Genomic DNA, 24,184 nt, shown 5'->3' with positions numbered 1-24,184 from the left:
GTCCTCCAGATGCCCTTCGAGGCAGTGCATACTCTAGTTCCCCCACGAATCCCTCCCTGACACTTGCCCTGCCCTGAGCTACAGGTTCAGCCAGCTCAGCCAGCCGCTCATTCATGCAGTCACCCCACAAAGAGCTGTGGGGTTCGGGTGGGCCAGCCGCAGCAGAGGTAGAGAAAACGCTCGCATCCTTAGTCTGCTCAGAATCCAGGTGGCTCATATCTACACCCAGGCCCTCTGGCTGTGGCCCCTGTTCCTCATCCTGCTGCCCCCATTTCTAAAGGGCCATGGGCCACTCTCCCAAGCTCACTGCATGAGCACGGAGCCTTTCAGGAGGAGAGTTGGTGGCTGTCAAATGGACAGCACTCCTCACAGTTACCCAGCCCACCGGAGGGCTGGTCCTCATCCACACATGCCTGCCACATGCCCATGCACCCGGTCCCAGGTCTGCTGGGACCAGGCCAAGGCCTGGTAGGGCCGAGGCAGGGCCTTCTGGGGCCAGGCCTGGGTCTGCTGGGGCCGGGCCAGGGTCTGCTGGGGCCACACCATAGAACCTTGTAAGAAGCCCCAGATGGAAAAAAACAGTCTGGAGAATTTTGGAAGAGGGGTCCTGACCCTCACAAAAGGGCCAAGTACGGCACAGGTAAGAGCAGGAGAATGTGCCATCCCCATGAGTCCGAGGAACAAGCCAGCAATTCCAACCACAGACGGCTGTCAACTGTTGAGCGCCTCCTGTGTACCACGCATGCCTCAGCGCCTACTGTGCCCACTCCCACTGGAAACTCCCAACAGCGAGAACTGTAGGGCCCACTATGAGCACTCTCTTCAGCAGAGGACAAAACTGAGATAAAACAGACAGATGTGGCCACTCGGCTGGTCAGGGCAGGGCGCAGACTTGACCTTTGGGTGCTGGGATCATGCTCCCAACGGCCAAGGCACTCCCTGTGTTGTGTTCTGAAGTTCATTTCATTTGACTGTTCTCCAGAAAGAGGGCTGCTGGCCACAGGCTAGTGAGACCACGCCTCAGAGCTGCTAGGCCAGGAAGCAGCACGAGCTATGAGGATCCACCAAGGTGAAGACCCCACAAAGGGGCCCTGGGCAGGCCCTGCCACGCCGCCGGCTTCCAGTGAGGGGGCAGCTTTTCTCTGGGACCATCAGAACCCAGCTTGGCCCCACCTGTCCACTCAGGGCTATCTTCGGGATGCTCCCTCCACTCACTGTCCCCTCCCTGACAGCGTGCCCTCCCTGCTCCTTGCCCAGGTCCCCCGGATGCGTCTGGATTGGCCCTGTGTGGGACCCTGGCCCACTGCCCCTGGGAGCTGGAGCCAGAGCCAGGAGTGCTCGCAGCTGTCCCAGCTACACCTCAGAGCCACAAACAAACACTGTTGCCTGGAAACCTCGCCTTGCCCCAGCATCCCAGGGCTGAATCATGGGACCAGAGCCACTAGGAGTTCTCTGGCCCCATCGTCTGCCCAGTCCTTTCATTTCTCCGACAGAAAGACTGAGGCCCAGAGAAGGGACAGATCTTGCTCAAGTTTGCTCAGTGAGCTGGAGACAAGGCTGGGATGGGACCCCAGGTCTTTTGCTGCCCGATGTCACACGCAGCCAGAGCCCAGTGCCTTTCCAAGAGCCTTTTCTCTCTGCTGCTGCTGTGGCACGGGCCTGGGCACATGGGCTTGCTCATGAATCCTGCTGAAAGCAGGTTTGAATCACAACTGCTTTTCACAAGCAGTGGCCACATGGGGCAGGAGGCACCCGACTGCTCCCACTCCCGGACCCAGTTGATTGCTTTTGGGACTATACCCCAAGGAAATGACCCAGAAGATAAGGAGAAGCATTTGTGGGAAGATGTTCCAACAGCCCATTGATCACCACTGAAAACTGGCAATGAAACATATGCACCAAACAGAGGAGCCGCTTAGCAACCATGAGAGCTGAGAGCCCTGGAATGTTATTTTGCCCTTTAAATGAAAAGCAAGTGACATGGGCCAGGATAAATCAAGAAAATGGGTAAACGGGGGAAAAATATCAGTGATGAGGTGCAGAAAAGAAGGTACACTAAGCTGATTCCTATAAAAGCATCTGCATGCACAGATGTGAAGGGCTTGTGGATGCAGGTGGATATTTTGAGTTTAATGATACTTAAGCTCCTACTGCTGTCTTTCCCTTAGGAATCATTGACTCAGGGGACGGAGAAGCCCAGAATATTCTCTAGATCCTCCAGGGAGAGCAGTGGCTTGCCTGATCTTGGGCCAGAAGCCTGTGCTTGTTTACGGGCATATAGGTGTGTGTCCATGTCTGTTCGTGTGTGTGGATGCAAATGTGTGCATGTTAGGACCCAGCCCCAGGAGTGGGAAGGTCCAGATCCCAATTTCCCCACCCTATGTGCTTCCGTCTCCCACTCTGTGCACTGGGCATGGCGCCACTCTCTTCAGCCACCCTCAGGAGGGCTGGCAGGAGCGGAGGACCACCTAGGCCCAAATGGAAATGTGAGAGGCCTCAGAGACGCGCCCACATCATGGCTCTCAACCTGACCGCACTGCAGAGCTTCCAGGGAGCTTTGAAGAAGCACCAGCGCTGGGGCTCTGCTGGCCACCCTAACTGCAGCCAAGGCCAAGAGCCCCCTGCCGACATCACATGGGGACAGGAAAGACCGGTCCCAGGCAGCCACAGAGTAGATGCTGGCTTCTCCTCCCTAAGGACAGAGGCTGGGGCCGCCCCAGATGGGGAGGCCATTCAAGCAGGTGCAAGGAGAACAAGGCCCAACCCAGCCCAAGAGGGAAGAGGAGATGCTGGATCCTAGAGGCCCATGAACACCTACAACTCAAGAGAATAAGTCTGCAAGCTTCCAGAATGGCAGCTTTGATGGAAGCAGAGCCTCGGGACATCCCCTGGAGAAGGAAGAGAGGAGGGCGGCAGAAGGGAAGGAGCAGACAGGCAGCAGCTCCATCCCGCCCAGCACCACTCAGTGCGTATTTCCAGGGGGTTTTTAAATTCTCATTTTCTGGCTGAGTGGTTGTATGACTAAGGGCAGCTGTGCATCTGTGAGAAAACAGAGCTCAGGTCTGTGCAAGGAAGCTGTCAGCGCTGCAGGGCGTCTCAGGGAACCACGGGGGCCCAGAGTCTGTGAAGCAAGTTCACATGCATCAAAGTTGGTGAGGTCACTCACCATCGCCAGCAACGGAAATGCCACAAAGCTTCACCAGCAGGTGAACAGATAGACAAAAGGTGGCCCATACTCCATACCAGGGAATATTATTCAGCCACAAAAGGGAGCGAAGCCCTGGCCCGAAGCTATGACATGGATGAGCCCCAAAACATTATGTTGAGTGAAAGGAGGTAGACACCAAAAAGCCACATAGTATATAATTCCATTTCTACAAAACATTCAGAATCAATAAATCTGGGCAGCCCAGGTGGCTCACTGGTTTAGCGCCGCCTTCAGCCCAGGATGTGATCCTGGAGACTCAGGATCAAGTCCCACATCGGGCTCCCTGCATGGAGCCTGCTTCTCCCTCTGCCTGTGTCTCTGCCTCTCTCTGTGTCTCTCATGAATAAATAAATAAGCAATCTTAAACAAAAATGAATCAATAAATCCCAAGCCAGAAAGCAGAGGAAGGGCTGCCAAGGGGCTGGAGTGGGTGAGGGGCAGGCATGGGAGTGGCTGCCAACGAGGGTGGGGTTTGCAGGGGGTGGGGAATGCTGGAAATGTCCCAAAAGTGGTTGTGGTGAGGGTGGCACAACTCTGATTATGCCAAAACCCAGAATTGTCCCTCATATGGACTGTTACCTCACTAAAGCTTATACATTTAAAAAAATTAAAAGGTAGGTGAGAATAAAATGAGATAAGAGATGTGATAACTTTTTAAAGACCAGAAATGATGCCTTAGTTTGTGAACAGCAGCGGCCAAAACGTGGTTATCAGAGGCAGCGATTTTCCTGCACTTGACCATGTCTTAAGCTTTGTGCATCCCTCGCTGCGCCGCATGAGCGTTATATAAACACCATCCACTTTACAGGTGGAGAAACAGGCAGAGGGAAGCCAGTGGCCACCTGAGGCCACACGGCTAACATGACACCAGCTGGAGGATCCACAGCGAGGTACAAGGAGCCCCAGGGCCTAAGCTCCTTGCCCAGCCTCGCCCCCCAGACTTATTTTCCTCCTCATTTAGATAAACTCCCAGAAATCTCATAAATCTCAGGAGAAAGCTGTAAGCCAGCAAGAAGTGGAGAGGGCAAGGGAGAAGAACAGCACTCAGGATTGCAAAAGCAGCTCCCACAAATTTATGGCTCCCGGTTGATCTATTAACACATCACAGCAAGGAGGGGTGAACAAATGGGTATTGCGGTTCCTCATTTCAGTAACAAGCCATAAATAAACAAGCACCCAGCCAGCCACCGCCCACCAGAAGCTAGAGCACCAGGCTTTCTGGTGAGAAACATAGGCTCCCCTGGTGCCCCAGCCCCGCAGCATGCAGGTGCAGAGATTCCGACAGGACATGGGGGTGGAGGCACTGCAGACCCGGCCCAGGCACAGGACCCCAGCCGCAGTCAGGGGTGCAGGCTTTGAGGTTTGGAAGGGCTCACCGAACAGATGTTCTGAGATGCACAGACGCGTTAGGGGGGGCGGGGGATTGAGACCTTCTGGGTCTGGAACTTCTCAAAGACCTTGCCAGGACTGATGTCACTGGCCAAAGCTTCCCCCATGAACACCCCCCCACCCCCTGCTGCCCCCACCCCACCACCCTGGACCCAAAAGTCAAGAGTCCTAGGAGTTTCCAGGCCTTCTTGTCTGGAACCACCATCTCCCACAGCCCTGCCTGTGTGGGGGGTATACGGCCTGCCTCTGCCCATTCTCAGGACCCCTGATGGCTGGAGAGAAGATGAGTCAGAAAGCCCAGCCGCCAGACACCTGGTCTGCAGAGCAGGCGAGGACACAGTCAGGACGCCATCCCAACTGTGGTGTGACCACAAGCAGCTCACCCCACCTCGCTGAGCCTCAGTGGACTCAGATAGAAGACCTGCCAAGCAGACTGATGGAGAGTCGGCCTGCAGCATCCAGTGGCCAGTGCATGAAGCGCTGGGCACATGTGACTTTAGTGGAGTCTCTCTTTTTCTCTTAGAGGGGTCTCTGCTCTCTAAGAGGTCCCCTGAGAGGCTTCAAGAGGCCCACGGACCAAAGTGCTATGTGCGGGGGCGCCCGGGTGGCTCAGTTGGTTAAGTGTCTGACTTTGGCTCAGGTCATGATCTCGGGGTCCTGGGATCAGGCCCCACGTCAGGCTTCCTGCTCAGTGGAGAGTCTGCTTGTCCCTCTGCCCCTCCTCCCCTCGTGCTCTCTCTGTCTCTCTCTCTCAAATAAAGAAATAAAATCTTAAAAAAAAAAAAAAAAGAAGTGCTATGTGTGAAGTTGAATACACAACCTCCTGGGAGTGTCCACAGGGTCCCACACACTGGCTGGGTCACCAGTCACCTTGAGGCCAGTTTCCTCAAACCCCAAGCTCCGCCCATTTCTAGGCTTGAGGGCACGTGGTCGGGGTTACCTGTTGGTGATGGATGGCATAGGGCGGAAGTCCTTGGTCCAGGTGACCAATGGGGGTGGGGAGCCCTGGGCCTCACAGTCCAGGGTCACCTCATCACCAGCCTTGGCCGTGACTCTCAGAGGCTCCTCTGCATCCTGTGACCCATTCACGTGGATCCTGGGCTCAGCTGTTGGTGGAAGCAGAGACTGTGAGCTGGACAGGAAGTCAAAGAGGACTAGGGTGACTCTCCCAGGAAGCAGAGGTGATACTGCCACTCCTGGAGGTACAGAAAGGGGGTGGGCTGTGCTATAAGGGGAGAGTGCAGGCTTGGGAGTGGCCTCAAGATCCAATGGTTCCCCCCAGTCCCGGCCTCCACCTCTCCACCACCAGCTTCCCTCTGGAAGCTTGGCTCACTCTGATGACCCCAGCACGGCCCCTCCTGCTCCAGTGTCTGCTACCCACTAGCTTCTCCTCGTCCTGCTGTCCTTTCTCTGGAGACAATCCAGAAGGTTCTGTCCTTATCTTCTCTATCTCCCTTCTTCCCTGGGATCATCCCAGTTATTCTGAGAATATCAACCACCAGACGATGCACAATGTCCCTCTGGCCTTCTCAAAACTCTGATCAGGGGTTTAGGACAATCCATGCATCATATCAAGCTCAAAGCTCCTAATGAAAGAGATTACCCTGTACTCCTCCTCCCTTATGCAGCCCCTACATTTCTAGCCGGGTGCTCCTAGAGGGACAGCACTGGTATGTGTCTAAGCGGCAATAATTAAGTTAGCCAGCTGGGGACACCAAGACCCATGTAGCCCTCACAAATTCCTTTGTTTATAGAGAAAATCTCTCTCTCTCTCTCTCTTTTTTAAAAAAGGTTTTTTTTTGCAATATGAAGACACTGGCTATAGGATCATATATAGAAAACCTTGGCTGTGCATTTGCTCATTCATCCCAGGTGATTCCTGAGTGCCCAGCTCTGTGTGAATGCTGGGAAGCAGCAGCAAAGGAGACAGATCATCAGGGCCCACAGAGAACATCGGGACCAAATAGCTCAATACACAATTTGTTATTTAATCACAGCGGTGAAGGGTGTTACAAAGGGGATGTTCCAGAGGGTTAATAGCAAAGTGACTTGACTCACTCTGAGGAGTCAGAGAGCCGATGCCTGACCAATGGGAGAAGTCAGCTGGGCCAAGAGGGGGAAGGGAATTCCAAACAGAAGGAACTGCATGTTTCAAGGCCCTGAGGCTGGATGTACCATGTAAGAAATTGAAAGGAGGCCAGAGGGCCTGGGGCATAGAGAGTCGGGGCAAGAGATGGGCAAGGGGGCTGCTAAGGTGAGAGGGGTCCGGTATGGGGCCCATGGTTTCCCAAGGCTTGTTAATGGGATGGCTTCCTGCCACCTGTTTACAAAGGGCTGAGTTGGAACCACTTTTGGAGTATGCCCATCCTACGGAGGACAGCGATTGGGGCCAGGGACAGCTTTGGTCTGTGGGCCTTTCAGATGGGAATAATTTAGAGGCAGTGTTGCGGGGTTCATGGAAGATGCAGGTAAGGTCGGATTGTCCATGACCCTGCCGCCATGCCTGCCAAGCCTCTCTCCCGGGACAGGGCTGGCTGTCACTTACTGTTGACAGAAAGCCACATCTCCTGGCTGGAGAAGCCCACAGTGTTGGTGGCTGTGCAGATATAGGCCCCAGCATCTTGGGCAGACGGCTGGGTGATGACCAGGGTGCCATCCTTGCTCACATTGTAGTGGGGACCCCTGAAGTTCAGGGCATTGGTTTCCTATGGTAGAGTTATGGGTGACATCAGCAAAGGCCACACCCCATGACGATTTGCATCATTCCCCTCCCCAGGATGCACTGGGCCTACCTCTCTGGTTACCCTCATGGTAACAGGCTCCTCTTACCTTGGTCCAAGTGATGGTGGGGGTGGGGACCCCCAAGGCCATACAGGGGAGAGAGGCTGGAACCCCTTCATTGGTAACATGGTGGGTGGCAGTGGGCTGGATTCTTGGTGGCACTTTTGAAAACAAACCAATTTCATAAACCAAAGTTCAGAGCAGCATCATTCATGGTAGCCAAAAGGTGGAAACAATCCAAGTGTCCACCAATGGGATGATGGATAAACAATAATGTAAAATATTCAACTTTAAAAGGGGATAAAAGCCTGGGACATCTGGGTGGTTCAGTGGTTGAGCATCTGCCTTTGGCTCAGGGTGTGTTTCTGGGATCCGGCATCAAGTCCTACATCACATCGGGCTCCCTGCATGGAGCCTGCTTCTTCCTCTGCTTGTGTCTGGGCCTCTTTCTCTGTGTCTCTCATGAATAAATAAATAAAATTTTTAAAAAAAGGTGATAAAAGCCCGATACGTACTATATACTATGGATGTGCCCTGAGAACAGTAAGCTCAGTGAAATTAGCCAGACATGGAAAGCCAAATACTACATGATTCCACTTACAGGAGGTCCCTAGAACAGGCAAAGTCAGAGACAGAAGGGACAATGGTGCTTGTCCGGGACTGGGAGAGGGGAAACATGGAGCTAGTGTTTAATGGGGATGGAGCTTCCCTTCAGGAGGATGAGAAAGTTCTGGACTTGGGTGATGGTGATGGTTGTACAGCAACATGAATGTGCTTCACGCCACTAAAGTGTAGGCTTTAAAATGGTTAAAATGGTAGGTTGTAGATTATGCATATTTTACCCCAATTAAAAAAATATTTCGACAAAAGAACACAACTGGCATACTATCTACGTGGCATAGTATCGACATAGATTCATGTCTCGGACAGAAGGCAGCCTGTGCCTGGGAACCAGCTGTGCCATTTCTCTGCTCTGGGACTTTGGGCAAACCACCTAATCTTTTGGTACCCATATTCCTTCATCAGCAAAAATCTCCTTAACCCCAATTCCCTGCCTACTCTCCAGGGATGGAAAGATGAGAAATGGCAGCGAAGAGTGTTCATGGAACACAATGAACTTAAAAACAAGTGCCAAATCCATTCTGGGCACCATCCAGATTTGTGGAGGAAGAGAAACCGGGTGTGGACAAGTCAGGAGGGGAAGCCAGAAGCCAAGGCTCTGCCAGTAACACTGAGACCCATGAGGGAGGAACATGCCCTTCTGGATCCTCTCAGGTGGCCAAAGCCCATAAGTCGATGACTCGTGTTGAATGGAGATGAAGTGAGCCAAGAGCCGTGTCAGCCCCACAGCGGAGGCTGTGCTGGGCCTAGAAGTGGCCTTTGCTAGTCCTGAGATCCTGCTGAACTATGCACCTTTCTGAGCCTCAGTCTCACCTCAGAACAGGGAGTCTTTTAAATCTTATCTCTTCAGTAGTCGTGAAATTTAAGTAAAACACACACAGAACCTGGCCCAGGTCTGGCTCACGCACCCCTAGCCGTTGATCATATTAATAACTGGCATTATAAGGAGGTGAGACAGTATTCTACATCCCTCCTTCTGAACTTGGGCTTCCCCCCTCACGCTAGAAAATGGTAACAGTGTATCCTTTCCATACATCCTTAGAGGTTTCATGAAACAAATGAAAAAATAAAATTGGGGGTGTTAGCAACCTTGTGGGCAAAGGAGGAGCACAAGAGGGGGCAGGTGAGATGCTCAAGGCTCATCCACACAGAGGACACATGATCTTAAACCCAGCCTTCTGAGTACTTGGTCACAGAAAATATTCATAATCTTTTGTCAAGAGAAATACCCAGGTTGTAGGACAGTAATACAGTGCGATCCCAGTTTGGTTTTTAAATATTTCTGTGTATGTATATATAAAGAATTTATAGACACAAATATAGATATATATTTGTAAGGAAGAGGGTTTACAGCAAAGTGACTTGACTCAGTCTGAGGAGTCAAATATGGAAATATAGGTATATAAAGAATTTAGATGCAATTTATATAAGGAATGTATATATTATATAAAAATGATTTACATACAATGCACACAAAGTTATACACAATTTATGTTATATATGTCATTAAAATATAGTGTGTGTATATGTGCACGTGTGCAAGCTCACATGTGTATAAAGTATGAAAGATACACACCAAAATGTAAACATATCTGGTTCGCCTTAGCTTCTGGCATTATGGGAGTACTGTCTTTTACTTGTCTAACCTCAAATTTTCCTACAATGAAAATGTATGATTTGCACAATTTTTTTTAAGGAAAGTATTGAAGATTGAGTTCTCCCCATGCACCTTCCCCATCCCATCACACACCCCCCACCCCATCCACCCTGGGACTCACCCTGGACAACCAGCTCCACGTCCCTGTGCTGAGAGCCAGCCGTGTTGGTGACCACACAGCTGTACCACCCTGCGTCCTCCTGCAGTGCCCGGTCAAGGTGGAGGCTGCCATCTGCTCGGATGGAATGCTGGCTGCCAGGTGGGAGCTGGTGAGGGTGAGGAAGCCTCAGTTTGAACTGCAGCCCTATGCGGAGCCAGCTGAGATGGAATGCTCTGGAAACCACATTGCCTGCCAGGCTAGGCAGGGGTTTGGAGAACCCCTGCTCCTTCTCTGAGACTCCTCCCCACCTACAGCCCCTCAGGGCTAGGTGGCCATGACCTCGGGCACACCTCTGACCCCACTCTCCCAGGGCCAGCTGGACCAGGGCAAGCTGCCTGATCCTAGTGGGCCATGGGAGCCTCTCCCAAGAGTGCAGGGCTGGGGCCAGGGCCTTTACTAAGCAGGGCCTGGGGCCACACCAAGGCTACAGAGAGGAAGGACAAACTCCTGTGGGGTGAGAACAGAGCCCTACAGAGTAGAACAAAGGTGTGGCCACATCAGATGTGGTCCCAGGGAGAGAAGCAGAAACGGTGGCTCCTGGTGACCACCCAGATGTGTCCTCATGGGGACCAGGATGGGGCAGGAAGCACTGGTCCAGAATGGGGCTGCAGTAACCTCTGTAAAGATGTCTAGTCAGTTTGTCTTTGGTGACAGGTCCTTTCAAAAACCTTTCCACCAGGCCCAAGCCTTCTTTCTGCCTCCTTGACCCTGTCCTGTGAGCCTGGTTGCACACCAGATGCCCCTGAGCCATCTGGGCACCAGGCCCTTCTATGTTGAGAAAGCTTGAGAAGGTTTCTGCTTGTGGTACTCAGCGGCCCAACACGGGTCCCCGCGGTGTCCCTACTGAGCTAAAACAGACTCCATGTCTCCAGCCACTCCCTGTCCTGGAATCGACAAGGCCCAGGACCACTCCTTCTGCACCTGCCCCATCAGGTTCTACTCAGGAAGGCTCCTCACCACTGCTGCAGCCACACCCCCAGGCAGGGTCCTCCTCAGGGTCCTATCTAATCACACAAGCAGCAGAGTGAGTCGTCTGCATGACCAAACTCTGCAAAGCCCATATGCTCCAGGGGCAGGACCCTGTCTGCCTTGCACCAGGGTCTAGGACCAGGCCAGCAGGAGCCAGAAAGACAGTCAAACGGTCACTACCTCCTTGGATGTCCAGTGTCTGCCCACCTGCTATAGTAAAAGCACTTCTTTATGGCCTTGAGGGCACAAGGACCCCAGTATGTCTGAGGACAGGGCCCAAGAATTGAGGGAAAGTGAGAGGCAAAGAAGGAGTGGCCACAAGAGGAGAAACAGAAGAAAATAAAGAAAACCAAACCAATGAATGGAGAAAGCAGCCACTGTGTGCCCAGCTATGTACTCAGGGCAGGCATTAAACCATACAGGCCACATTTCTACCCTGGAACCATCAGAATGGGGGTGACAAAAGCATTGTCTCTGTGTCCCCTAACTTCCAACCTCCAGCCTCAGCACTAACGGAGGGCGGGGTCCTCCTGCTGACCTTCAGGGGTGACCAGCAGCAGCCACACAATCCTTGGCAGGATTTGAGAGGGTGACAGATGCTATCGGTGCATTTATCAGAGAGATTTCTGGAAAGAGGCAGGAAATAGAGGCAGGAAGAAGGAGCACATTCCAAAACCAGAGAACAGCAAAGTAGAGGCTGAGCGGTGAACATGACAGCCCCTCCCATCCCCCAAGCACGTTGCCACTGCACCCAAAGAGCCAGCACTCACGGGCAGGCCCGCCTTGAGCCAGCGCCTCTCAGGGAGGGGCCTCCCAGCCAGGATGATGCAGGGCAGGGACACGGGCTGCCCCTCCAGGACCCGAACAGTAGAGGCACTGCTGGCGATCTGTGGTGGGGCTGTTGGGACAGGAGATGGTATGGGTCACGCTAGATTCCCATGGGTGGTCATCTGGGGGACAGAGGCCCCACTGCCCCCCACCAGGGAACCAGTGGAAGCATCAAGATAGGGGATCCTAGAGGCTCAAAGGGTACACTTCCTGGGGCATGCTGCTCTTCTTGGAGAACCTGGCATGGACACATCTGTTTCAGAGGATGTGTAGCCATGGGGTGGCCTCCCTTGGGGGGCCCAACCTCCCCACCAAACCCTCCTCCTCAGATCCACCAGCGAACCATGTCCAGTGACGACGAGCCAGGCCTCTGCCCAGACCTTCCCAAACACATTCTGAGCTTCACAGACATAGGAGGCCTGGTCTTCAGGGACCACACCTAAGGGGCAGAAAGAGGCAGGCCTGACTGCCTGAGCACACCACCATTCCAACCCCCAAGGTGCAGGCAGCTCTCAGCACAGCCCGGTCCTGCAGAAGTGAGGACGGAAGGCTGGGGGGAGGCAGCCAGGCCTTGGAAGGAAGGGTAGGAAGGCCTGGCTTCATCTGCAGAATAGGGAACATTTATGAATCCCCATGGCTTGTGGCATGATGGGGTGGGGTCGCTGATGCAAACACAGTGCCCAGCATCCAGCCTGGCACAGAGCAGCAGTAGGAGTGGTGATGATGGTGGCCATGATCTGGCAATGGTTAACACACATAACACTTAACACACGTCAGGAAGCATGATGGGCGCTTAATGTGTATTATCCACACAGTGACCCCTCCGGGAGTCCTGTGGTTAAACCCAAGTGGTAGGTTTTGTGCTTATCATTACTGTTACAGGTTCATAGTAGTAGAGTGACTTGACCAGTCACTCAACCAAACTATGACCCTGCATCAACCTTACGCATGGTCAGGGCCAGGGGCCAAGGTTCTGCTCTGAGCCACCCAGCCTGGGGGCTGAGACTGGCTCAGAAGCCATCCTGTCTCCCCTGCCCACCCTCCCCCAGCTCCAGTCTCTTACTTTCAAAGAATAGCACTCCTGAATCAGGTTGCCCAGTCCTGCTGCCCCGGCGGGGCCCCAGAGGCTGGCCATCTCCACGGCGCCAGGTGACTATCGGGGGCGGGCGGCCCAAGGCCCGGCACGCCAGGAGGGCACTCCTCCCCAGCTCCACAGTGACATCCCGGGGCAGCTCCGTCAGCTGGGGAGCATCTGCAGGGAGATGACCAGTCAGCCATGCCTGGTGGCTGAACCCACCATCCCCCCCAGGGGATGGTCCCCACCGTGCGCCACCGGCCTCCCCTCCAGTTGCCGGGAGTTTCCATTTCTCCCAGCTTCACTCTCTTGAACCTGGGGCTGACTCATATCCAGGGCTCCAGGGCCAACCTGAGCTTGGCAGGGTCTAGCCCTGGAGAACTCTCGGGGATGAGGCAGAGGGAGCAGCCTTTGGCGGGATGATGCTGCCGCCACGCCTCATCCCCCTGCATGGGGTCACGGGGGCCTCACTGTGCCTCACCATGCAGGGGGGCAACAGGCCTGCTCCAGGCAGCCGCATCTCCCGGGAAGCCCACCTCCGAGGGGCAGCAAGTCAAGCTCCAGCTCTCCCCACTACCCCGGAGACCCTACCCTCTCTCATCCTCCTCCTGGGCCAAGAGGAGCTTCCTCTTGCAAGTGCCCTAAAACTTGGGCAACCATTTCCTGATGCCCAAAAAGCCAAATCCGTGGAGAGATTAATGGTCATCTTTACTCTCTCCTCTACATCTCTGTTCATTAATATTTCTGTAATGAGTGTTTACAACCCCACCACAAAATGAAAACATGCTTCCTCTAAATTCGGTGACCTTACACTTGATGGTCCAAATGGGACACCGGAGCATGGAAAGGGCCATCTTAATCATGGCACCAGGACAACAGTTCTCAACGAGGACTGCCTTGCTCATGGGAGTCAAACAAAATTCCAGTAATACACAAGAATATACTTCCCCCGCTTCTTGCTCCCCACACCCCAAACCTCACGCCCTTCCCCAGGGTCACCACTGTTAACAGTCTGTAGTGTTTCTTCTAAGCTTTTTTTCTAAGCATTATCTTATATCTATAATCAGGAGAAAATAAGTTAGTTCTCAAAACAGAAATCCATGATCCTTCCTGCTCTTCAGCCAGCCAGGAGTTGGTCCAATTCCAGATGGGTCCAGGCCCTGTCCCCAAAGCTCACGGGCACTGTCTTCAGGTCCCTGTCCCCAGAACCATGACCAGGAAGGTCCACCAGCCTTTTTTTAACCCCTGGCATCCAACACCCTGGAAAATCCTCCATCTCTTTGTTCTGCCCGCCTCCCTCCAGAAACCTCCCCCATCCATCCAAATCATGACATCAAATTTCCCTCCTGGCCTGGGGATTAGGGATGTTCCAAGGAGATATAAACACAACTTGGAAAATCACTGCAAGGACCCAGCAGTCTTGGACACAGCCTCAGACACCACCCGCACGCCTCTCTTTCTTGTTGGGGCTTGGCAGCTGCCAGAAAGAATCCCAGAATCCCAGAAAGCCTCAGACAGGATCACTGCTCCTGCAGAGCCCTGGCCCGGGAGGCATGACTGCAACATCCTCCCTTGCTGGGCAGAGTTGAGGCTCAGCTCCAGGGCCAGATACCCCCAGAGCCTGCCTTTGCCCACTCCATCTAGCCAGATCTGCTTCGTGACCCCTCCCTCCTTAGCCACCAAGCAGCGCAGCTTCATCTCCAGACTCTGGGACATTACAAAGCACACTCTCTTCTCCAGGCTCCTCTCAGACTTGAACTTCCCACAAGAAAGGGGTAGCCGACTTTTAATAGCAAATAATACATACAGAAGGTAGCATTTGGGATGCCTACTAAAGACAGGTGATGGTGCTGGTGCTTTTTGAAACACAATTTCATCGATGGCCCCATTAAACTCAAGAAGTGGATGTTATGACAACCCCATTTTACAGATGAGGAAACTGAAGGTCAGAGAGAGGAAGGAGGCTGTCCAAGGGCACAGCTCAAACTCAAAGGTAGAGGTGGGCTCAGAGTTAGGTCTGGCTGCTGCTAAGGCCCAGGCTCTCACCACCACACCCCTGTGTCCCTCGGTGTCCTGGAAGCAGTCCCTTGGTCTCTGTTTCAGCCAGAGCTGCACCCACCTTTTCTGCCTTCTCTTTGGGGTGAAAACTAAAGCAGCCAAATCCCAGACTCAGATCCCATCCGGAAAACACTGACTCAGCCTCTGGCATAGCCATACCCCCGCCCCCTCCCTCACTGAAGACCCCAAATCAGGCAGGACCCCAGAATCCTCTATGTCAGACCTGAAGGCCCACTGGTCCCCTCATTTGCAGGGAGGAAACTGAGGCCAGAGGCAGGTCCAGCCCAGAGTCCTGCAGCATGTCAGAGAGGGCTGGGCTCCCAACCTAGTGTGCTTCCCAGAGCCTCATCAGAAGTTCAGCCCCCTGTTCTTTTAGGTCCCCTCCCCACAGACTCCAGGTGACCCCTGCAGTAACCCAGGGAGGGGCTGTAAACTGGCTCCACAGGCCCTGTGTTCAGAGGGAATGCCAGGATGCCTGTGACTGGGGGTCCACAGCCCCCTCCTGGGAATGCCAGGGTCCCTGTGACTGGTCTCCACAGTCCCCTCCTGGGAAGGCTCCTAAAATTGGGACCGGAGCTGCAGCCCCACAGCCAGGGCTGTGGGAGGACTCTTGTGGGGCTCTTTCGCCTTAAAAAAATATTAACAATTCTATTTTACGACCACATTAACATAAAGGTAGACACAATCCAGGCTAGATTCATTTTCATTTATTTGCTGTTATCCATTGTTTCCTTCTGATTTTATTCTTTTCCCTTTTTCCTTCTGATTTTAAAAGAAATTAAAATCAGAGCATTGTCCTGGGGCCCTAGAACTATCACAGGCCCTGGTCCACGCCTGCTGTGCCTGATGGAAAAGCCACCCAGACGCTGGCCACACCTGTCATAGGCAGGAGCCGAAATGAGGCAACAGAAGAATGAGCATCCTCTCTTCCTCAATGAGAATCCAGCAGGTACAGATAACTTAGCTCTGAGCAGGCTGTTCCCCGGGAACAGAAAGGGTGCTGAGCTTGGGGAGGATGCACCTGCTTTGGACCCCAGTCACCAGCCACGGGATGAATCACGCTGCCTCCTTGGCCCTGGGGTGGCCAGCGTGTTGAGTATTTATTCCATTCAAATGCTGAACGAAGCCCATTCTCCCGTTAAGTCTCTCATGGACCCTATGAGTAAAGCTCTATTACTGTCACCCCTTTGCACAGCTGGCAAAAGGAAGAAGGCTCAGGGAGGTAAATAACTCGGCAAAATAAGTACTAGAGCCCGGCTCTGGATCAGGGACTGCAGTGCGCCACGTGCCAGGCCCAGAGGTGACACAAAGGTGCCCTGCAGGTGGGTCCCCTAACACAGGCACTTGCCACCCTCCTTCCCTAACACCACCAGGAAGCCAGTTCCCAGCCCAACAGCAGGCGTTGGGCACAGCGCCTGGCCGTCCTCTGCCCTGGAAGGCTCTGCGGGCTTGGCGAGGAAGGCTGGGCCACAGCTGCCACCCAGATGGGCAGGAAATTCGATTTCCCACCACTGCTGCCAGACCAGCACTCCCCAGACACACAGGTGGCTGGGCCACTGTCCACCCCTTCCGTGACCTAAAGCCGAAGGCCACCCATGGCCAAGTGGGCCAAGAAGCCAGCCTCTGGGATGCCAGCTGTCTCCTCCTCCTCCGACATTGGGAATCCACCCTAAGGTCAATCGCTGACAGGTGAAGGCACAGGACCAGCAGGCATGTCAGCCTGGGCCCCAAAGAAATAAGGCACTGCTGAAAAGAAATCAGACATGGAGCAAAGGGTGATTCCCCTAACAGTGCCAAGTGTAGCCAAGACTGGAGCCCCCTCTCTGCTCACCCAGAACCTACTATTAACAATGACAACGACCTTGATCAGAATCCACCAGGCCCCAGGCCTTCCTTACCTCGCACTCATACAGCCTCCCAGAGACATTTTGCACACCAGGAAGCCGAGGCTCAAGTGGGGAAGCAACGTCCTCTCTAATCCTGCTGTGAGCGTCAGGATGAAGTCCAGGAGCTAAAGGCCCAGATGGACCCTGGGTTCGGATCTCAGCTCTGCCACTCACCAGCTGTGTGGCCTATGGGCAAGTCACTTAACTTCTCTGTGTCTTGTGTTCCCCGTGTATACAGGAGACAATGACAGAACCCACCTCAAAGAGCTGTCGTGAGGTTTACACATTCGCACATGAAACAAGCTTAGAGCTGGCCCTGGGACATAGCAAATTTCATAGAAATCTTGGCTTAGATGTTTATTATTATCAGACTCTGAGCCGGCAGCTTTCCACACCCACCTCTCCCCACCCAAGAGCGAGCCACACAGTGCAGTCTCCACAGGGAAAATCTGAGCACATCACCCTCCGCCCTAACAACTCCCACCACCTCCACAGGATGACAAAAGCCCAAACTGTGCCGGGCTCCTGAGGCTGAGCATGACCCACAGCCTCCCCACAGACTCCAGGTGACCCTTGCAGTAACCCAGGGAGGGGCTGTAAACTGGCTCCACAGGGTCGCCCCTGGGCACCCTTGCCCCCTGCTCTGTCTCACTCCCTGGCTCCCTTCTCTTGCCATGGGGAGATCTGCACATGCTGTTCCCTTTGTCTGGAACACTGTTCCCCGGTTCATCACCTGACTGATGGCTTCTGGGATCACCTCAGACATCACCTCCTCCAGGAAGCCTTCCCAGACCCCAGTGTTGGCTGGGGCAGCAGCAGCTCCCCATGAACACCACTTGCAAATGCTCGCTACTTTGAGTATTCCACTTGTCTGTCTGCCTCTCACCCTGACACCAAGAGTAACATGAAAGCAGATGCCGAGTCTCACCCGCCATCGTGTGGGTGGTGGTGGCCACCCAGTGACTGCGTGTGGGAGGCACAAGTGAGAGATAGAACAAACAAGTGGGGGCTCAGGGGCCCCCAAGCCTGGGAGGACCCAACCCCAACAAGCACCATTGTCCTCAGGGCCAGAGCCCCCTACTCCCAGGGCCTGCTCCACCCAGGGCTGCCCACCACCCTTGGGGAGCCCCTTGGCCAGCCTGACCAGCCTCGACAAGCACATTCTTGGGTCTCCGTGCTTCCCCAGAGCTCCCAACACCTGGCCTTCCCACCGTGGCCACAGCAAACCCCTCAGAGCCCAGTTTGTCCTGACCTAGCATGCCGAGGAGCTGTGGCCACAACATCGAGCCATTCCCAGGGTCCAGGGCGCAGGCCTGGGGTTCAGATGTCACGACAGTTATGGCCGAGGCCGTGGGCCAGCCACAGAAGAACCCGGACTCCCCATCTGTACAAAGGGGCTAATCACCCATCTGTTTGTTAAGCACCTGAGAGGGGCCAAACCTGTGCTAAGCGCTATATGCCTGATTTCACTGCCCCTCACAGCAGCCCCCTGGCATGATCAGCCCCATTTTACAGACAGAGAAACTGAGGGTCAGTGACTCAACCAGAGCACATAGATGGTAAGTGATGGAGACAAGGCAAGAACTCAGGTCTCAGGGATGACAGTGGCCGAGCTTGAACCAAATAGTCTCTGTGGTAGGCAGCCTCCAAGGTGGCCCCAGGGCCCCCTGCCTCCTGGTACACACACACTTGAGTAGCCCCTCCCACCCACCATGTACCAGGGTTGGTCTGTGTGACCTGCAGAATATAGGAGAAGGGACTATATGTCACTTCCAAGACTGGCTGCTTATGGAGACTGCAACTCCCTTGTTAGATTTTCTCTCACTCTTTCCCTCCCTCTCTCTTCTTTCTCTCTCTCTCTCTCTCTCTCTCTCAGCTCCCTTGCTCATGGGAACCATGTCTGGAGAAGCTTCTAGAAAAGCCCACATGGAGAATGAACAGAGGCGTCCTGCCAACAGCCACACGAGTGAATCCAGACTGGCTCCTCCAGCCCCAGTCAAGCCTTCAGATGACACAGCCTTAGCTAAAGCATTAAGCACAATCCCATCGGAGCCCCCGAGCCACAGCCACCCAGCCAAGCCACTCCCCACCCCTGACCCTCCAGAACTGGAAGCTAATAAATGCTTGCTGTTCAAATCACAAAGTTTGGGGGCCATTTGTCATACAGTAAGAGGCACCGTGTCCCTGGTCTCACGTGCTCCAGAGCCACATGATACAGATTCCACGCTGGCTTTCTACACGGTGGAGTGCCCACCTCCCTGCTCAGAGGCAGGGCCAAGGGGGTAGGGTTGCAGGTGGGGACAGGTATACACTTACGTCCAACCTCCAGCCGGATTTCTGCAGAGGCTTCGCCCATCTCATTGACAGCTCGGCAGGTGTAGATGCCAGCATCCCTCTCCCGAGCTGCTGGGATCCGCAGCGTCCCGGAGCTGGAGCCCTCAGGGGCCAGAATCATTTCAAGACCCCCTGGACCAAAGATGGGAAAGTATCAGGTAGGTGCCCACAGTGGCCATGGACTGCTGGACCTTCCTGACCCTCGGGCTCCCATAACTGCCCTGGGCTGAGGTCTGGGAGGTGCTGGATGGGGGGAACGTTCCTCCCCAAAAACGTTCCTCCCCTGTTATTAAATGGGGATGGAGTTTCAGTTTTGTGTGAGGAATAGAGCTCTGGAAACGGACGCTGGTAACGGCTGTAGAACAACATAATGTACTTAATACTACCGAATTGTATCCCTAAAAAATGGTAAAGATGTAAAGTTTGTTATTTGTATTTTTTACCAATTAAAAATAAAAGTTTTAAGTCTCCCTGCTGGGGGCTTTCCCTGAGCCCCTCTGTTGAGCAGGAGTGAGGCTTAGACTGTCCCCCTACATCCAACAGGCTCAGCACCACAGACTCCTTGTCTGGGCCTCCCTGCTGGCCCCCCATCCTCTGTCCCAGCCCCAGCCTGAGGTCTGGATCAGCTTGGGGGGAGTGTAAGGTCACCCTGGGATCAGCACACCCCAGTCACGACTGCCTCTCTCAGGCCTCATCCCGAAACCCACCCCGAGGCCTCCCTCATTTCTACTACCTGTTGTCTACACCCAGGTTTCCAATTCCGACCTATTTTGTAAATTTTAGTTTAATTTTTTTTTTTTTTTTTTTAAAGATTTGCTTTTTTTTTTTTTTTTTAATTTTTTTTTTTTATTTATTTACGATAGTCACAGAGAGAGAGAGAGAGAGAGGCAGAGACACAGGCAGAGGGAGAAGCAGGCTCCATGCACCAGGGAGCCCGACGTGGGATTCGATCCCGGGTCCTCAGGATCGTGCCCTGGGCCAAAGGCAGGCGCCAAACCGCTGCGCCACCCAGGGATCCCCAATTTTAGTTTAATTTTTAATCTGTTATTGTTTTTATTGTGGTAAGATGTACATAACACAAAACTTTGCCATTTTAAGCACTTTGAGTGTCCAGTTCAAAGACATTACACACGTTCACATTATTGTGCAACCATCCCCTCCATCCGTCTCCAGAATTTTCTCATCTTTCCAAACTGAAACTCTGTCCCCGATGAACAGACTCCCCAGTCCCTCTGCCCACAGCCACTGGCACCCACTGTTTTCCTGTCTGTCCCTACACCTCTCCCTCTTCTAGGTCCCTCACATGAGTGGAATCATAGAATATTTGTCCTTCTGTGTCTGGTTCATCTCATCCCACATCACATCCCCCAGGCTCATCCATGCTGGTCTCAGAATTTCATCCCTTGTTTTCAAGTGAAAACAATTTTTCAGTTGTGGGGAAAAAAAAACCAGAACAAAATTTACCATCTTAACCACTTCTGAGAGTACGGTTCAGGGGTGTTAACTCTATCAACATTCTTGCCCAATTTTTTTAAAGATTTTATTTATTTATTCACGAGAGACACAGAGAGAAACAGAGACACAGGCAGAGGGAGAAGCAGGCTCCATGCAGGGAGCCTGATGTGGGACTCGATCCCAGGACCCCAGGATCACACCCTGAGCTGAAGGCAGATGCTTAACTGCTGAGCCACCCAGGCATCCCTACAATTTGAATTCCACTTCTTTTCCAGTCTGAATAATATTCCAGTGAGAGAGGCCCTTTTATAAAGGGGCCCTGGGGCGGGCTTTCGGCTGGGGCAGGAGAGACATGAGCACTCAGGAGTCCCGAGCCCTCTGCCATCCAGCGGTGGCCTTGCACAAAATGCTCACACTCTGAGCTGCATCTGTGTCAAAGTCAAGGTGGGCTCTGACAAGGTGACAGACAGGTGCCACGAGAGGTAGAGTGTGTCCAGGTAGCAACACACCTGAGTAGCTGACCCTTGAGACGGAGCTAGTGTTCTGCTCCTGGCAAGACGGGAGCAGCCATGAACTCAAGAGAGCCTCAGAACAACCCTGGTACTATAAAGTCCCTGTTCCTCAGCTAAGCATATCACTGTCACTGTCACTAAAAATACCAACCCGGGGGGGCCCGGAGGGCTTAGTCAGGGAAACGTCTGCCTTCGGCTTAGGTCATGATCCCAGGGTCCTGGGATCAAGTCCGGTATTGGGCTCTCTGCTCAGCGGGGAGCCTGCTTCTCCCTCTCCTTCTGCTCCTCACCCCACTCATTCTCTCTCTCTCTCTAATAAATAAAATCTTAAACACACACACACACACACACACACACACACACACACAAAGCCCACTCTGTGCACCAGGCTTGTTCAAACATTTTACTTATGTGACCTCATTTCATCCTCACACAGCTAACCTATCTGATGGTCCTCGTGTCCCAGATAAGGAAGCAGGCTCAGCGATGCCAGGTCACCTGCCCGCTGTCACCCAGGGGGGAGCCCGAATTTACACTTGCGCCTACTCTAAATCCTGCTCCTCACCGCTGAGCCGTGTGGATGCTGGGCCAGGGGACGGGGTGCTGCTAGAACAGGCCAGCCCTCCCAGATACCCCATTCGCAGTGCCCCTCCTCTCATGACTGTTCTGGAAAACTGAGTCTCCAGGTGGGGGGACCCAGAGGGGACAGCTTCCCAGGCTCCTTCCCCACCTGACGTACCTCGATACCAGATGACCCGGGGCAAGGGCACCCCAGACACCTCACACAGCAGCACGGCCTCCTCCCCGACGGCGGCCAACACCACGGCATTTACAGCGGAGGCTGTGGGTGGATCTGCGTGGGAAGAACAGATGGGGGACTTGGGACTCACAGACTCCCTAGGGCAACACTGCAGCTTTTCACAGTGCGGGGTGTGGGGAGGGCGAGGACAGAGAAGGAACTGCAACCCCTGCCTCCTCCCCATCCCCCTAATCGGCAGGAACCAGAAAGATGGAGCCACTGTTGGTTTCTTAGAAGCTTCTGACCCAGGGCCTCAAATGAAAGCCAGTCACTCCTAGAATCAACCCATCCCAGTGCCCACGGTTTCTCATTACATTTATCATAAAAGCCAAAACCCTACAAGGTCCTAAATAAAATACCCTCCAGGGGCTGCCCATCCTTCCCCCATCCCTGCCCCCCGACTACCCCCCATTCTCCCCACACCAGTCTTCTTGCAGCCTCCTGAGCACTCCAGACTCCTTCTGACCTCAGGGCCTTTGCCTCACTGGGTCCCTCTGGCTGGAGCACTTTCGCATTCCCATCTCTGGCAAGCATCCCCTCCTCACGGAAGCCTTGGCTGGTCCTGTGTGTAGCCGTGTCTCCCTCATCCCCACCTGCATGTCACCCTGCCCTATGCTCTCAGAGGACCCTCCGAAAGTACCACTGTTTGCCTGTTTGTTTTGTGCCTCCTCATTAGACTATAAGCTTCACCTGGGCAGGGACCCTGTGTCACGGCTGTACCCCTGAGTGCCTGGCACATAGTAGATGCTCAACAAGCATTTGTGGATGGGAAGGAGGGAGAGAGAGAGAGAAAGAGAAAGAGAAGAGAAGAGGCTCTTCTGAGATGCCCGGGGCCCAAGTACCTGTATAGTAGAGGGTGACGGTCTCCTCGTCTGTGCCGACCTCATTAACAGCCTGGCAGCTGTAATTCCCAGCATCCTCTGGGGCCACGCCCTGAATGATCAGGGTTCCCTGGGCATCCACATGAATTCTGGAGTCATGCCAAAAAACAACACATTGAGCAGCAAGGGGCTGGTCAGGTCAGGTCACATGAGGACTACCTCAGTCATCATCAATAACAAATTAATTAATGACATCACTAGTGACCACCATTTTATATGGACCGCCTGCCCTGTGCCTGGCTGTGTGCTCAGAACTTTACATAGATTGTCCTTTTTAATTCATGAGGCTCAAAGAAGTAACGCGATTTGCCCAAGGTCACACAGCCCGAGTGGCAAAAACAGGTCTGTTGGATTCTAGTATAACTCCTGACTCCTGAGCTCCTACAAGGTACCGTTATATTTCCAAAGTGATCTTGCTCCTGAGTTTCAAATGATCCCAGGAAGAAGGCAAGGCAAATACTACCCTCTCCCTGCTCCGCACTCCCCCCACTCCATTTACAGGTAAAAAGATGGAGGCCCAGAGGCGTACCCCCAGGAGTCCTTGTTCACCCAGTCCTTCTGCCCCCACCCCCAGAGCCCCTTGTCCTGGGCCCCTTACCTGCTATCCTCTTGCAGAGCATGACCCTCATGGTTCCAGGAGATGTGGGGTGTGGGGTACCCAGAGGCCGAGCAGCTCACTCTCACCTCCATTCCCTGGGAGAAGTGCTGGGACTGGGTGTGGATGCTGACCTGTGGGGCCTCTGCAGTATCAAGAGGGGACAGGTGGGAAAGAGCCTGTCGGAGCAGCCATGCTGTCCCAGGAGCCCAGCTCCAGCCTCCTCTCCAACCCCAAAGTCACAGATTGGCCCGATGCGGGAAGCAAAGGTGGCCCCAAAGGGCCTGAATCCCTAGGAGTGGCTTTCCTGAGAACTGGGGCTGACCAGGCACAAGGTGGATTTCCCAATGCCTCTGGGAGAGCCTCAAGCTCCCTGGGGTTTTGCTCTGGGCTCAGCATCTTGGGGAGGCTTAGGCAGATAGGCAGATGCCAGGGCTGGGGACAACTGTCATCTCCAGTGGCCCTGGGTGGACCCTAAGGCCTGCCTGAGTATTGGCCCCAAACTCAGGTTCAATTCATAGTATAATAGGCTAGTCAGACTCAAACAGACCCCACTAGCCAACTCATCTAGAAAAGGTAAGCAGGCCCCTCCCATATCAGTGGCAGACATAACTAATGGACATGGCAGGGCCTAGATAGGGCCTCAGAATCCTTCTCAACACACTCTAGGCAACCAACCAAGACTTGCTGGCGGAAGAGAGAACAGTTGTCCCAACATGCTCACTTTGACATTTGGGGAAATAGCCCAGAGAGAAGGATCTGTCTAAATCTGGGTGGACCCAAGGCAACACCCAGGTCCTGAAAATCCCAGATGGATGCTCTTTCCACAGCCTTCTCTGTGCCCCCGCCCCCAAAATCTGGTCACTGCCACCCATCCCCTGCCAAGCACATTGTGGTATCTGGACTTCCAGAAGTTTCCCGGATTCCATCCCTGCCCTACATATAGGGGGTAGGGCCAATGGAGGTGCTCCACGAC

General features: G+C 53.7%; 1 protein-coding gene across 8 annotated transcripts in view; it reads right to left on the bottom strand.

Moving 5' to 3' along the window:
* The window catches only part of HMCN2 (hemicentin 2), a 147,624-nt gene that overhangs the window by 86,304 nt on the left and 37,136 nt on the right, over positions 1-24,184 (bottom strand). For all 8 annotated transcript variants that reach the window (XM_072778330.1, XM_072778333.1, XM_072778335.1 and 5 more), the window contains exons 12-22: positions 23,212-23,353; positions 22,575-22,702; positions 21,673-21,786; positions 18,949-19,098; positions 12,677-12,865; positions 11,957-12,052; positions 11,556-11,683; positions 9,778-9,922; positions 7,427-7,539; positions 7,143-7,302; positions 5,538-5,703 (exon numbers count right to left, since the gene is read on the bottom strand). In XM_072778330.1, the coding sequence (XP_072634431.1) occupies positions 5,538-5,703; positions 7,143-7,302; positions 7,427-7,539; positions 9,778-9,922; positions 11,556-11,683; positions 11,957-12,052; positions 12,677-12,865; positions 18,949-19,098; positions 21,673-21,786; positions 22,575-22,702; positions 23,212-23,353 (1,531 nt within the window). The remainder of the gene's footprint in view (positions 1-5,537; positions 5,704-7,142; positions 7,303-7,426; positions 7,540-9,777; positions 9,923-11,555; positions 11,684-11,956; positions 12,053-12,676; positions 12,866-18,948; positions 19,099-21,672; positions 21,787-22,574; positions 22,703-23,211; positions 23,354-24,184) is intronic.

This window comes from Canis lupus, chromosome 16 (genome assembly GCF_048164855.1).
Source record: "Canis lupus baileyi chromosome 16, mCanLup2.hap1, whole genome shotgun sequence".
Classification (NCBI taxonomy): Eukaryota; Metazoa; Chordata; class Mammalia; order Carnivora; family Canidae; genus Canis; species Canis lupus.
This window is presented reverse-complemented; position numbering and strand designations above follow the sequence as displayed.